Source organism: Anopheles coluzzii, chromosome X (genome assembly GCF_943734685.1).
Source record: "Anopheles coluzzii chromosome X, AcolN3, whole genome shotgun sequence".
Lineage (NCBI taxonomy): Eukaryota > Metazoa > Arthropoda > Insecta > Diptera > Culicidae > Anopheles > Anopheles coluzzii.
The window spans coordinates 26,095,778-26,107,910 of NC_064669.1; the positions used below are offsets into that span (position 1 = coordinate 26,095,778).

Here is a 12,133-nt window from a genome sequence, read left to right on the forward strand (position 1 = left end):
GAGGGTCCCGGCTATCCTTCGAGATGCGGCACTCACACCATCCACCTGGCCCGTCGGTATCGGTGTACGTGAGTTTTTTCAATCCCGTCAACACGACCACCAAACCTCATCTCCTATAGCCACCCGAAACCGCTTTACAACACGCACACCAGCTACTAGTGCTGATCACCGCTACACCACACGCACACCAACAACGACTCACCGTTTAGCCGCACGCACGTCTACTCCACCTGGTCCTGAAACAACATCATCACAACAGTGTCACCCCCCGGTGAATGATACCTTGGAAGCACCCAACTCAACACTTGTTTCTGGACCGTCCCAAAACCACCGTGCTTCATATCCGCACCTACACCAGTCTACAATCGATCGCTTTTTTCTCAACTAGACGAAGTTCCGCTCATTGCACGCAACAAACACGCCAAGCCTCATGCTCTGACAACGCAGCTCAATTGGCTTACCGTATACCCGCTTTATCCAACCGCCACAATGACAACACTACCGCTGAGTATTTAAGCTGCTATTATCAAAACGTTAGAGGTTTGCGTACTAAAACAAAAGAATTTCACTTAGCTGTATCGGAGGCTGACTTCGATCTCATCGCCCTCACGGAAACTTGGCTTGTTGACAACAATCCATCTGCTCTTCTCTTCAACAACAACTTCTCTGTTTACCGCTGTGATCGCTCTTTCAGCGGCTCTAGCTCTCGCGGTGGTGGTGTTTTGCTAGCCGTTTCTAAAGCATACGAGTCGATAGAATTACCTTCCCGTGATCGTTCTCTCGAGTATATTTGTGTGCGCGTCGCCTGCAATAACGCACATCTGTACGTCATGGTAGTATACATTCCACCGCAGCTTAGCTCCGAGATATCGACTCTTCGCTCTCTACATGATTGTATCAGCAGCTTCACTCTCACCATGAAGCCTTCGGATCTGCTGTTTGTTATTGGCGATTTCAATCAGCCTAGCATAAGCTGGTCCACAGCTGATCCTTCGTCCTCGCCAGCATACTCATCAATCACGCACTATGAACCAACTGCGCGCTCACTGGCCAACAACACCCTTGTGGATGGATTTAAATTTAACGGATTAGTGCAACTTAATCACATCAATAATTCGCACGGACGCATGCTTAACCTGCTCTACGCTAACAAAGCTGCAGCTAAATTGTTTTCGCCTGTCTTTCCAAGTGTTGTTCCGCTTGTACCTCTTGACTCCTACCATCCAGCGTTTGACTTCAATATACGTATTAACTCGTCGACCCAACGCAATTCGACGACTCGACAAAACTCGACGACAACCGCATTTTATCGTTATAACTTTGCTAAAGCTGACTATGTGAAACTGAACGACATGATATCAATGTTTAACAATCGCTTTCATTGTTCCAATTTTGTTTCACTTGACGAAGCAGTATGTTCATTCTCGTCCTTCATGCTGCAAGCCTTTGTTGTATGCGTCCCAGTTCAGCGTCCTAAACCTAACCCCCCCTGGGCGGACTGCACACTCAAACGACTTAAACGTGTAAAAAGAGCTGCTTATCGTCACTACCAAACGCGCCGCTGCCAAAGATCTCGCTCGATCTACTTTGACACGCACTCTTTATACTGCAGCTATAACAGGTTTCGATATGGCAGATATTTGAGTAAAATTCAACGTAACCTCTGCAGGTGGCCTGACTCGTTTTGGCGCTTCTACAACAGCAAAACAAAATCCACGCATACACCGAAATCCATTACGTACAAAGGAGGAACAAGTGCCAACACTAATGAAATGTGCAATCTCTTCGCGGATCGCTTCGCAGATTGCTTTTCACCGGCCATGAATGATACCGATACCATTGATGCTGCTCTCGTCAACACTCCGGCTGGCGCAATTAACATGAGTACTCCTTTCATCGACAGTGAGATCGTTTTATCTGCCCTAGCGCAACTAAAGCCTTCCTTCGCTCCTGGACCCGACGGAATTCCTTCTACCGTGCTGAAACGCTGTCAAACGACAGTAGCACCTATCCTTGCAAAGTTGTTCAATGCATCGTTAGCCAATGGCTACTTTCCCAAAACATGGAGGAAATCTTGGATGGTTCCTATTTACAAAAAGGGCGACAGGACAGATGCCATCAACTACCGGGGTATTACATCTTTGTGTGCCATTGCCAAGGTGTTCGAACTAGTGATATACAAAAATCTGCTACATGCATGCCGCAGCTACCTAAGCCCGTATCAACATGGATTCGTGCCAAAAAAGTCGACTACCACGAACCTGGTTGAATTTGTAACCTATTGCACTAGTCAAATTGATGCCGGAGCTCAAGTCGATGCAATTTATACAGATCTGAAAGCAGCATTCGACTCTCTTCCGCACGCAATTCTTCTCGCTAAACTCGATAAACTAGGAGTTCCCAGCTCGCTCGTACAGTGGCTTAAGTCTTACCTAATTAATCGCACATACATCGTGAAAATTGATAAGCACATGTCCAAAGAAATAGTCAGCAGCTCGGGTGTGCCACAAGGAAGCAATATTGGCCCGCTTCTCTTCATATTGTTCATCAACGATGTTACCCTTGCTCTACCTCCCGACAGTATCAGTCTGTTTGCCGACGTTGCCTATTCACAACACAGGTGATTGTACATTCCTGCAAGACTGCATCGAAATTTTCTGTTCGTGGTGCAAGCGTAATGGACTGACTATCTGCATCGAGAAATGCTACTGTGTGTCTTTTAGTCGATGCAGGAGCCCAGTGACTGGGACCTACTTCATAGACGGCACTGCAGTTAATCGACAGAATCATGCCAAAGACCTGGGCGTTCTGCTTGACTCTAGTTTGAACTTTAAACAGCATATCGATGACGTTGTAGCCAGAGGAAATCAATTACTTGGCGTGGTTATCCGGACAACTAATGAATTCCGCAACCCCATGTGCATCAAAGCTGTCTACAACTGTATCGTTCGTTCGGTTCTGGAATATTCGTGCGTAGTCTGGAGCCCAACTAATTCTTCTTCAATTGCTCGACTTGAGGCGATTCAACGTAAGCTCACGAGATATGCCCTACGCCTACTTCCCTGGCAGGATCGCAATAATCTTCCTCCGTATGCTGCGCGGTGCCGTCTTCTAGGCCTTGAACCTCTTTCGGTTAGAAGACGCAATGCACAGTGTTCTTTCATCGCTGGATTGCTAAATGGCTCTATCGGCTCTTCGCCTTTGTTGCACCGAGTCGATATCTATGCACCATCCCGAACACTTAGGTCTAGAGAAACTCTACGGCTCGCTCAACCCCGTTCCAGCGCTGGTCGGTCTGACCCTATGTTCCGCATGTCGGCTGTTTTTAATACTGTTTCGGATTGCTTCGACTTCGACATCTCAACTCAGTGCTTCAAGGAACGTCTCCGGCTTTTGCCATGGCCGCAGTGAATTGCGCTGCAAATCATGTTTTGTTATGATTTTTTTTAATGAACTGTTACATCTTAATTAGGCCATAGGGCCCGTTGAAGATTAATAAATAAATAATAATAATAATTTGATGAATCTCGTTTTCTAGTCGTGCACCTCCATTCTTGACCAGTTCAGCTGCAATTCCGTCGATTCCGGTTGCCTTGTTATTTTTCAGCCGACGAATAGCCTTTTGGGTTTCTTCTATGCTAGGTGGCAGTAACATGACACTATCTGCTAATGGCGCTTCTAGCTGTTCGTTAAGCTGGTCGTTGAGTAATTCATCATGGTTACCAGGTTACCTTAGGTACAACGTTATATCGGTGACCTGCTATCGCTTGGTAAAACTTTCGTGTCGGTTCGTACGTCTAAAACGTCCTCTGCGCATGCCCGCGTTCTATGCCGTTGATGCATTACTCGGTATGCAGTATTCTTACGTTCGGTCACTTGTCTGCATTCATCGTCGAACCAGCCAGATTTGGTGTTAACACGACGTGGTGGGAGTATATTTCTTGCACAGTTTATTATTTTTGTTTTTAGAGCGTTCCACCTCTCGCTCGTAGTTTCATATCTGTTTTCTGGTAGTAGAGACTCGTCTAAAGCGGCTTTGAATTCCTGTTGGACAGTAGTGTCCCTTAGAGAGTCCGTGTTGAGCTTAGGCTGCGTGTTTTCTCCGCCCCCATTGGCACGGGGGCGGGCAATTCTACAACGTATCACTAAGCCAACCAAGTAGTGATCGGAATCGATATTGGCTCCTTGATATGTTCTGACATTTAACAGACTCTACTGTCGTCGGCGGCTTATTAACACGTGGTCGATCTGGTTGAGGGTTACTCCATCCAGGTGCGCCCATGGAACCTTGTGGATTTTCTTGCGCGCAAATTTGGTACTTCCAAAAACCAGATTGTTCGCTGCGGCGAACTGGACCAATCTACTATCATTATCGTTACTGTGCTCATGCAGACTGTGACAGCCAGTGTATTGGCGGTACATTGGCTCCCTATCGACTTTTGCGTTGAAGCCCCCGCTATGGTGTCATCAAGTTTTTTCACGGCTCCGGCTTCGCTTAGAGTGCGTACGTTCCGTGAGCCCACTTTTAGAGTAGTCCTAGGGCATTGCGTAGGATCGGTATCGAGAGTTCCGTTTCGTATTTTTCTGAAGCTTTCCGTAGTCATTGATTGCCTGGGACTGGGTGACTGGCCCCGCGCCCACGTGACTGTTTTGTTTAGCGTCGGGTTGCACCCCCGACGACCAGGCACCCGGTTTCCCAGGATACCCACCCCCCTCCTGGTTCGCCATATGCTACCAACCGCACAAGGGGTTGGGTCAAGCCCGTGTACCCATGCTTGGATATGTGGTGATACCCCAAGCGCCACAGATGAAGCTTAAACGACTGAAAAATTGAATTTCCATAGAAAAAAAATGAAAGCTCCACAGCTTCATTGGTTTGATCAATAGATGGCGTATTACAACTCATCATTTTATTGCTATCCTTTTCTTGTGTTGTGTGTGTTTCGACAACTTTTATCTAATCATGACCTATATAGCCTTCTAACTTGCCGAGCAAAAATCTATATAAATGGTCGTGTGGTCAGATACGTGGGTATCAACACCAACGACCATTACTCAAATCTCACTTGCTTCAGTGCTGGTGGTTTCCGTTGGAGTTTAGTATTTAAACAATCGTATCGCCGTTCTAGTTCTAGCGATGCATAACTTCAATGCGAAACCATACAACAGTACAGAGGAAATGAGAAAGCTCTCCTCCAAGCGATGAAGCTCAACTGGTTGGGGTATCCCACCAACAGAGAGCGCCACCAGTTTTTTTGCTATTTTTAGAATGCATGAGTCGTTTGGCGTCTGCTAAACGAAGTCTTTCTATATTCCGTTTAGGTAGAGAACTTGAGTCGTTTAGAAGCCGTTTAGTGGTCGTTTAGTGGATTTGTGGCACTTGGGACACGTTACCACTGTTCACGACGAGGACGTGTCGGAATAGGTGTTGGATGGGAGAGCCTCACAAGGGCTTCAGATCCCATCCCATCACAGAGCTAATAAACATGCACATAAAAACACATCTTGTTGTTCATTTGATTGATAACACCTTACTAGAAAAGAAAAATAATCCCTGACACCTTTGCATAAGGAAACTGCTTAAGTGCTATTTGAAAGACCCTCAATCTCTCTTGTTGGCCTGCTCACGATAGAGCACGTCGATGTGATATGGCCCGGTCAACAATTATTCTTCAGGATGCTCGGTCCCAGGCTGCAGCCTTGAAATTTGAATGACTCACCTAGAACTTTGATCCTGTTTATCTAGTGCAAAAGTCGAATTCAAGCAGCGATTTTTAGCATTCCAGAATTAGCTGCTCAAGCCAATTTGGCTATTTGGGTATGCTCTGGCCACATGTCTGAATAGCTGGAATTTAGAATAATGTGTGTTTTAACGAAAATATGCTTTGACAATTTATTACTTTAATTACAGCAGGAATTTACACCATACACAAATATAAGGTTGGATGCAAGGGATTCTTGTTCTTCGTTTTTTTGTAGTTTCATATTCATTAATGTTTTATTATTCTTATGTATATATCTTTTCAGAACAAAGTGGAAGAGACAAACTGCAGTAGGATTAGAACTATTAGCAGAAGCTGGAAATTATGCTGCGTTTCAGCGGTTATATGGTGGACCTCCTTACATCGGCGCCTGGCCTTATCCTACTCCTTCAGGGCCTCCTGGAACGTCACAAAGTGCGGTTGACGCATACTATAGACATGCAGCTGCAGCAGCTGCTCTCCAAAAACCCTTACCTTATCGTATGTATCCAGGTGTACCAACCATTGGAACATTGAATCCTATATCGGGCCCAAGCGGCCCATTCCCTCACCTCTCTGCGTCCAGTTCACTTTCAACGCTGAGCAGTTACTATCAAGCCAATTGTGGGCAACAACCAGCAGGATCATTGCTACAACAACCTCATCAAACTCCTAGCGGTGGATCAAACCAACTTCGCGATGGTGAAACCAGTGTTGGAGCAGGAAGCCAACATGATATTAGTAATCTTAACTCACTTACCAGCATTAGTAATCATAGTCTGAACAGCCAGATAAGGCATAGTCCTAGCCCGATGCTCAATCCCGGTAGTCCACCAGGACAATCCGAAAGTAATCCACCTGATAGTGATGACGAGGAAGATAACATTCAAGTATGAAAAGTACATAGTCCAAATGACATTAAAAGTCACTTTTGCCTTCCTAATCCAACAATTATCAATAATGTTGAAAAGCTAGTCCACTTAACTAGCAATAGACACATACAGTGACCGACAAAATAAAGTTTTTTTTTTAATTTGTGTATAAGTTACAGTTTAAAAAAGCTTCCATTGCGTACATCAAAAATAAAATTAATATTTTTTTTAATTATATAAATTCAACTTCAAAGAACATTCAAGAACTACATGTTTATTGATATCGGTTATTGAATTTCTATTAAATAAAATACTCTGAGAACAAAAGACCATCTAGCATAAGTTTAAACAATAATTTCTATCCAGTAGTTAAATGTTTTCTTGGAACTTCAATTTATTAGCAGCTTGTACACATTATTATTTTGATGTCCCAGACAATCAATTTGTAATTGTTTTCTGATATCGTAAAGATAGGGTGTCGAAACTATGACCCGCGTGCTCTCGAGAGCCTCATTAAAGACCCGCGAATATTTTGTAAAATATAACGTGTATTGTATTTTATTGCTATTGTAGTTTATTGTTTTAAATACTTTCATCAACTATTTAGTTTTTATTTCTGAAAACGTAAATCAAGCTGCAATAATATTGTATTGTACAAGTTTGAATTAGATTCCGAGCATTTTATTATCAAAACTAGATTCAAATGAGATTTTCATTAGCTAAAGGTAAGGTCGAAATGGCTCTCATCATCGTTATTTGCGAAGAAATTTAGCCCGTCAACAAAAAAGCTTGGAGCTCCTGGCGTGAATATTGAGAAAATCATTCGGGGCGAGTACATGCCTAGCTGTTACCATCACACAGAGATCTACTGAATAAGAAAATGAATACGAAGCTAAGTAGGTGAAATAATTCAGCACCAGAAGTAACCCGAAACCGAAGCGAACCCAAATGAAGGTTGGCACGAACCTTTGTTTTAATAGCCCCCTCCCCTTTTTTGCAGGTTTTCCTACAAAAATTACTAAGTGCACACAATTATATCAACACAATTCCATCAATTGAAATTAATAATACTAACCAAACATGCTTTATTGAAACCATAATCACCTGCACAACAAACATTGAACTTAATTACAAATTAATGCACATAATTTTTATCACTTTTCACACTCTTACAGTGAATAAAACCACAAAATCGCCACAGCACTATTTGCTCTTCATCGCTGTTGCGTTTGGTTCTTCTCTGGTTCTGTACGGGCCACGACACAGTCACAGGTTTTGTTGTCTCTGTTCACCGTGAAAAAACCCATGAAATGGAAGAAAAATAATGTTAGTTCTGAGGGGGAATGATGGTTTTTAATTTGATTACTTTTACTTACCAAAAATAAGACACAACTTCATTTTTAAGCGGTTTATGTACGGACCAACAGGCGATCGAAGATCAAACAAGTATCAACCTCACTGCACTGAAAATAAAGCTTCCCAAATAGCAGAGCTGACGTTGTTGAGAGATTTTTCTTTGTACCAAACGGAGAGACCCAGTCCGCTCTAGTGTTGGGTAAATCTGATTCGGATTCATGAATCTGAATGAATCTTTGAAATGAATCAATGAATCTGATCCCGGTTGCAAAGATTCCTGAATCTCCAAATATTCTTGAATCACCAAAGATTGATGTGTCTCAAAAGACTCATGAATCTCAAAATATTCATATCTCTAGGGATTCATGAATCCCATGAAATTCATACATCTCCAAAAATTCATAGAGCTTGAACTTCTCATTATTCTTCTATTTGAAGCAACAACCTACATGGTCATGCCATGCATGCTTTCGGGACTTCTTGGCAAGTTCACGCAACTGGATAGTTTGTTTTGATACGGGGAGACGGTCCATGCGCGGCTTAAAACCGCGACGGGTTTAAGATGTTGTTTGAAATGTTGGGGATGTTGTTTGGTGAGATCACGCAAACTATGTTGCAAATCATACATATCTAAAATCTTTAGAGTTTCATGAATCTTTGAAAAGTCGATTCGAAATACGAATCACTTCTCACTGAAGATTCATATAAATGAATCTCATCGAAAGAGTCATGAAACCCATCACTAGTCAACTTTCCCTATTTTTTTACAGTAACACGCCGCCCGTGTAGAGCTGTGTGCGTGTGTGTGAAAATGATGGATGGAAAATGGGAGAATCGGGGTCTAAAATCTTCGTACGTCACATACACATGTATTTACTAGTTAATTCCTCTGAGCTGAGTCATTCCATCTCTTTCTATCTTCCATATTGTTTCTGGTATCACATTCTTCCGGGTATTGTGCTGTGAATGGATGAGCTCGAGAGATTCTTGTTCAATTGTGGAAGGATTTATCTTAGGAAATTGTTAAGGTGAGTTTTAATTTCTCGAATGTGCCTCAACATTAAAGTTGAGTTTGTCGTCTACAAAAAAAAAACATCAGTGCACCTCCTGCACGAACCTGTCGCGACGAAGCTGGGACTATATAGAATCTATATGGTACCGGTACTCACCAGTGCACAGTGGGCAACGGCCATACAAACGCTGGGATGAAAATCAATTCCTCGTGCTGTAGCAGCTTTTCTTCATTCAATACAATTCCTCTTATTATACAGGGTAGTACAATACTAAAATCGTCAAGGAAGCGAATAAAACTTAATAATGATCGCTCACAACATTGCATTATTGTGTATTAGTTAACAGCATAAATAATAATTGCTAGGACTTACAACAAAGGCGGAATAAGTTTACGACTGAAAATGAAGTTTATAAAGTATTACGCGCTAAAAAAGTTGTGTTTTTCATGATTTGTTTGGAAAACAGCTTATTCCTATCTTACGACCTTCTTTAAACTGTTTTTCCTCTCTTCAGCTTTGTTTTTTGCCTGCGTAAAGTTGCGGAATTTTCGGGACGGAAATTACGAAGAATCGGAACGTGTGCGCTGTTCTGATTCTCGAGCACGAATATTCTGACGCCGTTTTACCGTTTTGCCGTTTTATTCTGACGTTTACGCCTACGATACTTAAATATTAACGTATGACCGCGAACAAGGTGTTTATGTTTTTGAGGTGTATTCACATACAATTTTCGGTTTCTACACCTGTTTGTTTCAAATGCCCGTTTATGACAGGTAGTTCGATATTGGTGGTGTATGGCTCATACAACAACACGTCAAAATCGCTCACGCTATTTTCAAGAAAAAGCTTAATAATTTTCGGAGTCGCAGATGGTCGCAGCTAATTTTAACGACAAAATGTAGGAAAATTGTAAATCTTTCCTATAATATACGAGTCACGAATTAAATTGAGTCGAATCATAAAAAAATCGCTCTCCAAAATGAAAATATCCAAAAAATCAGCAGTGATGTTTGGTTATCAATCATTTATGAACTTTAAAAACAAGTTTTTGCAACATATTTAGGCATTTTTTGTCATACGTTGATCTGATGCCTAAATATTTTGCAAAAACTTGTTTTTAAAGTTCATAAATGGTTGAAAACCAAACATTGAAAACCAAACTTTTCCAACGACACATAGGTTATCAAAATATAACCATCATATACTAAAATATGATGCTTTATGTTCGGTCGAAAAATAGCTCAAATTTGGGACAAAAACACAAAGTTTGTACTTTGATGTCCAATAGCTCAGTAAGTTTAAAATAAATATGTAAATTATTTTGGTTTCTACTAAGTTTAAGTATCTATTTTAAGAAAAAGTGTATGGTTAAAACCTGAGACAAAGTTGGTTTTTCGATTTTTATACAGGCGTTTGCCCAATGTGCAGTGGCGCGTTAAACGGTGGGTGGACTGGGCATCCACCCCCCCCCCCCCCCCCCCAATCTAATTCAAGACTTATTTTTAATGAATTCATTTTTCCCGATCTGCAGAAAACCGGGGCATCATATTACTCAAAGCAGCACATTAAATGTTTTAAGAAATCTGCCAATACATTTACCAAAATCGCAAGCGAAGAACGCTGCGACACGCGCGTACAGCTCAAATCAATAGCATTTCATTATCGTTAGCATAAAGCATTGGACAGAGCGAGAAACCGTCAATTTTTGCTGGTGTGGATGCCGGTGCACGAGCCACCCAAACTCTGCGTGGTTTCTCTTACTGCTAAATCGAATGCACAGAACGCTGCGCCACAACACACCCAGACAAAAATTTTAAGGTCCCGAAACACAATATAAATACACCGGCTCGAAGCCGGTAAAATTAGCAGGAAAAATTGAATAACACCAAGCAAGCATCGGTGCTCCAGTGGGTTGAGGTTTCATTCGAGGAAAGATTACATCGATATCGATGTGTGCGCTCTTCATTTTAGCTTGGATGAAACGTGCCTGTGCTTGTCTGGGGGACCCTTTACTTTTTTTGCAGAGGTGTGCCGAAAACAGACAGCTGTTTCACACGAAAAATGGTATTCACATTCCTGGCCTGGGATAGTGGAGTGTGTGGTGTGTGGGTGTGTCTTTTAATGCAGAAACTAAAATTTTCATTCTTGGCCCTAATCGACCACATCAACTTTGTGGACCGAAGAGAAGGGGAAATGCGAAAGATTAAAGATAGAAGGGGTTATTCAAATGCGCAAGGGACCTATGGGTTATGTTAATTTATATATGGTTTATTTATCGACTATTTTCCTATTTCGAATACAACAAGACCAAAAACCGTTACAGCTGCATCTACATACAGCCATACACAGCCATAATACGAAGAACAATCTAAATTGCCTCGGCCATTTGGGGGCCCCATTGATGATCCCGTCGATTGAGGGGCTCCTTCCATTTGTTGTCGTCAACCCAATATACACCCAATGAATATGGTCAAATTTGAGGATGAATTTTAAAAGAAGCGGGTTCCCCTTCGCAAATCAAATCCTTCGCAAATCATCTGTCGCAAACTCTAAAATTTTTGCAGTCGGGGGTAAGATATAATGATAATCTTATTATCACATTTTAGAGCCATACTACCACTATTGTTACTACACCACTATAGGCCCTTGTCGCTAGTACTCTGTCCATACGGCATACTATAGAATGGCGATCTACGGGGCCCCTAAATCGGCGGAGCCCCAGGCGACCGCCTAGTCCGCCTACCGTTAGATCCGCCGCTTTTTTAAACCGTCCGAATAGACATACAGCGACAACGTCGCGCGCGAACGAAGCTACAAAAAGTAGCTCAATTTTGCAAACAGAGCTACTCGTCTCGCGCGACATTTTTGCTTCATCCGAAATAATCGTATTATCTTTGTTATTCGTATAATACTTTGTTTACAAGCCACATTAATGCCAAACGCAAAAAAATAGATTTGAACACATTTTAACCTATTTTAGTGTGTTTTCAAATGAAAAACAAGTTGGACGACTGAGTCAAATGAGCTACTTTGATCTACACCGAGTGAAATTTTAAGCTATTTTTCGTCACGCGCGACGATGCCGCTCTATGTCTATTTGGACGGTACCAGTAGAACGATTTTCTAGGAGCTTTTTTAAGAAATGCGCTAT

The 12,133-nt window shown here is 42.1% G+C and overlaps 2 protein-coding genes across 6 annotated transcripts in view; both read left to right on the forward strand.

Moving 5' to 3' along the window:
• The window catches only part of LOC120953740 (homeobox protein B-H1-like), a 113,541-nt gene extending 105,245 nt beyond the window's left edge, over positions 1 to 8,296 (forward strand). For all 4 annotated transcript variants that reach the window (XM_040373971.2, XM_040373980.2, XM_040373961.2 and 1 more), the window contains exon 4: positions 6,028 to 8,296. In XM_040373971.2, coding sequence (XP_040229905.1) covers positions 6,028 to 6,637 — 610 coding nt within the window. In that variant the 3' untranslated portion in view covers positions 6,638 to 8,296. The remainder of the gene's footprint in view (positions 1 to 6,027) is intronic.
• LOC125906716 (uncharacterized protein K02A2.6-like) overlaps positions 1 to 12,133 on the forward strand; it is a 417,738-nt gene that overhangs the window by 314,071 nt on the left and 91,534 nt on the right. The gene's annotated exons all lie outside the window — the stretch shown is intronic.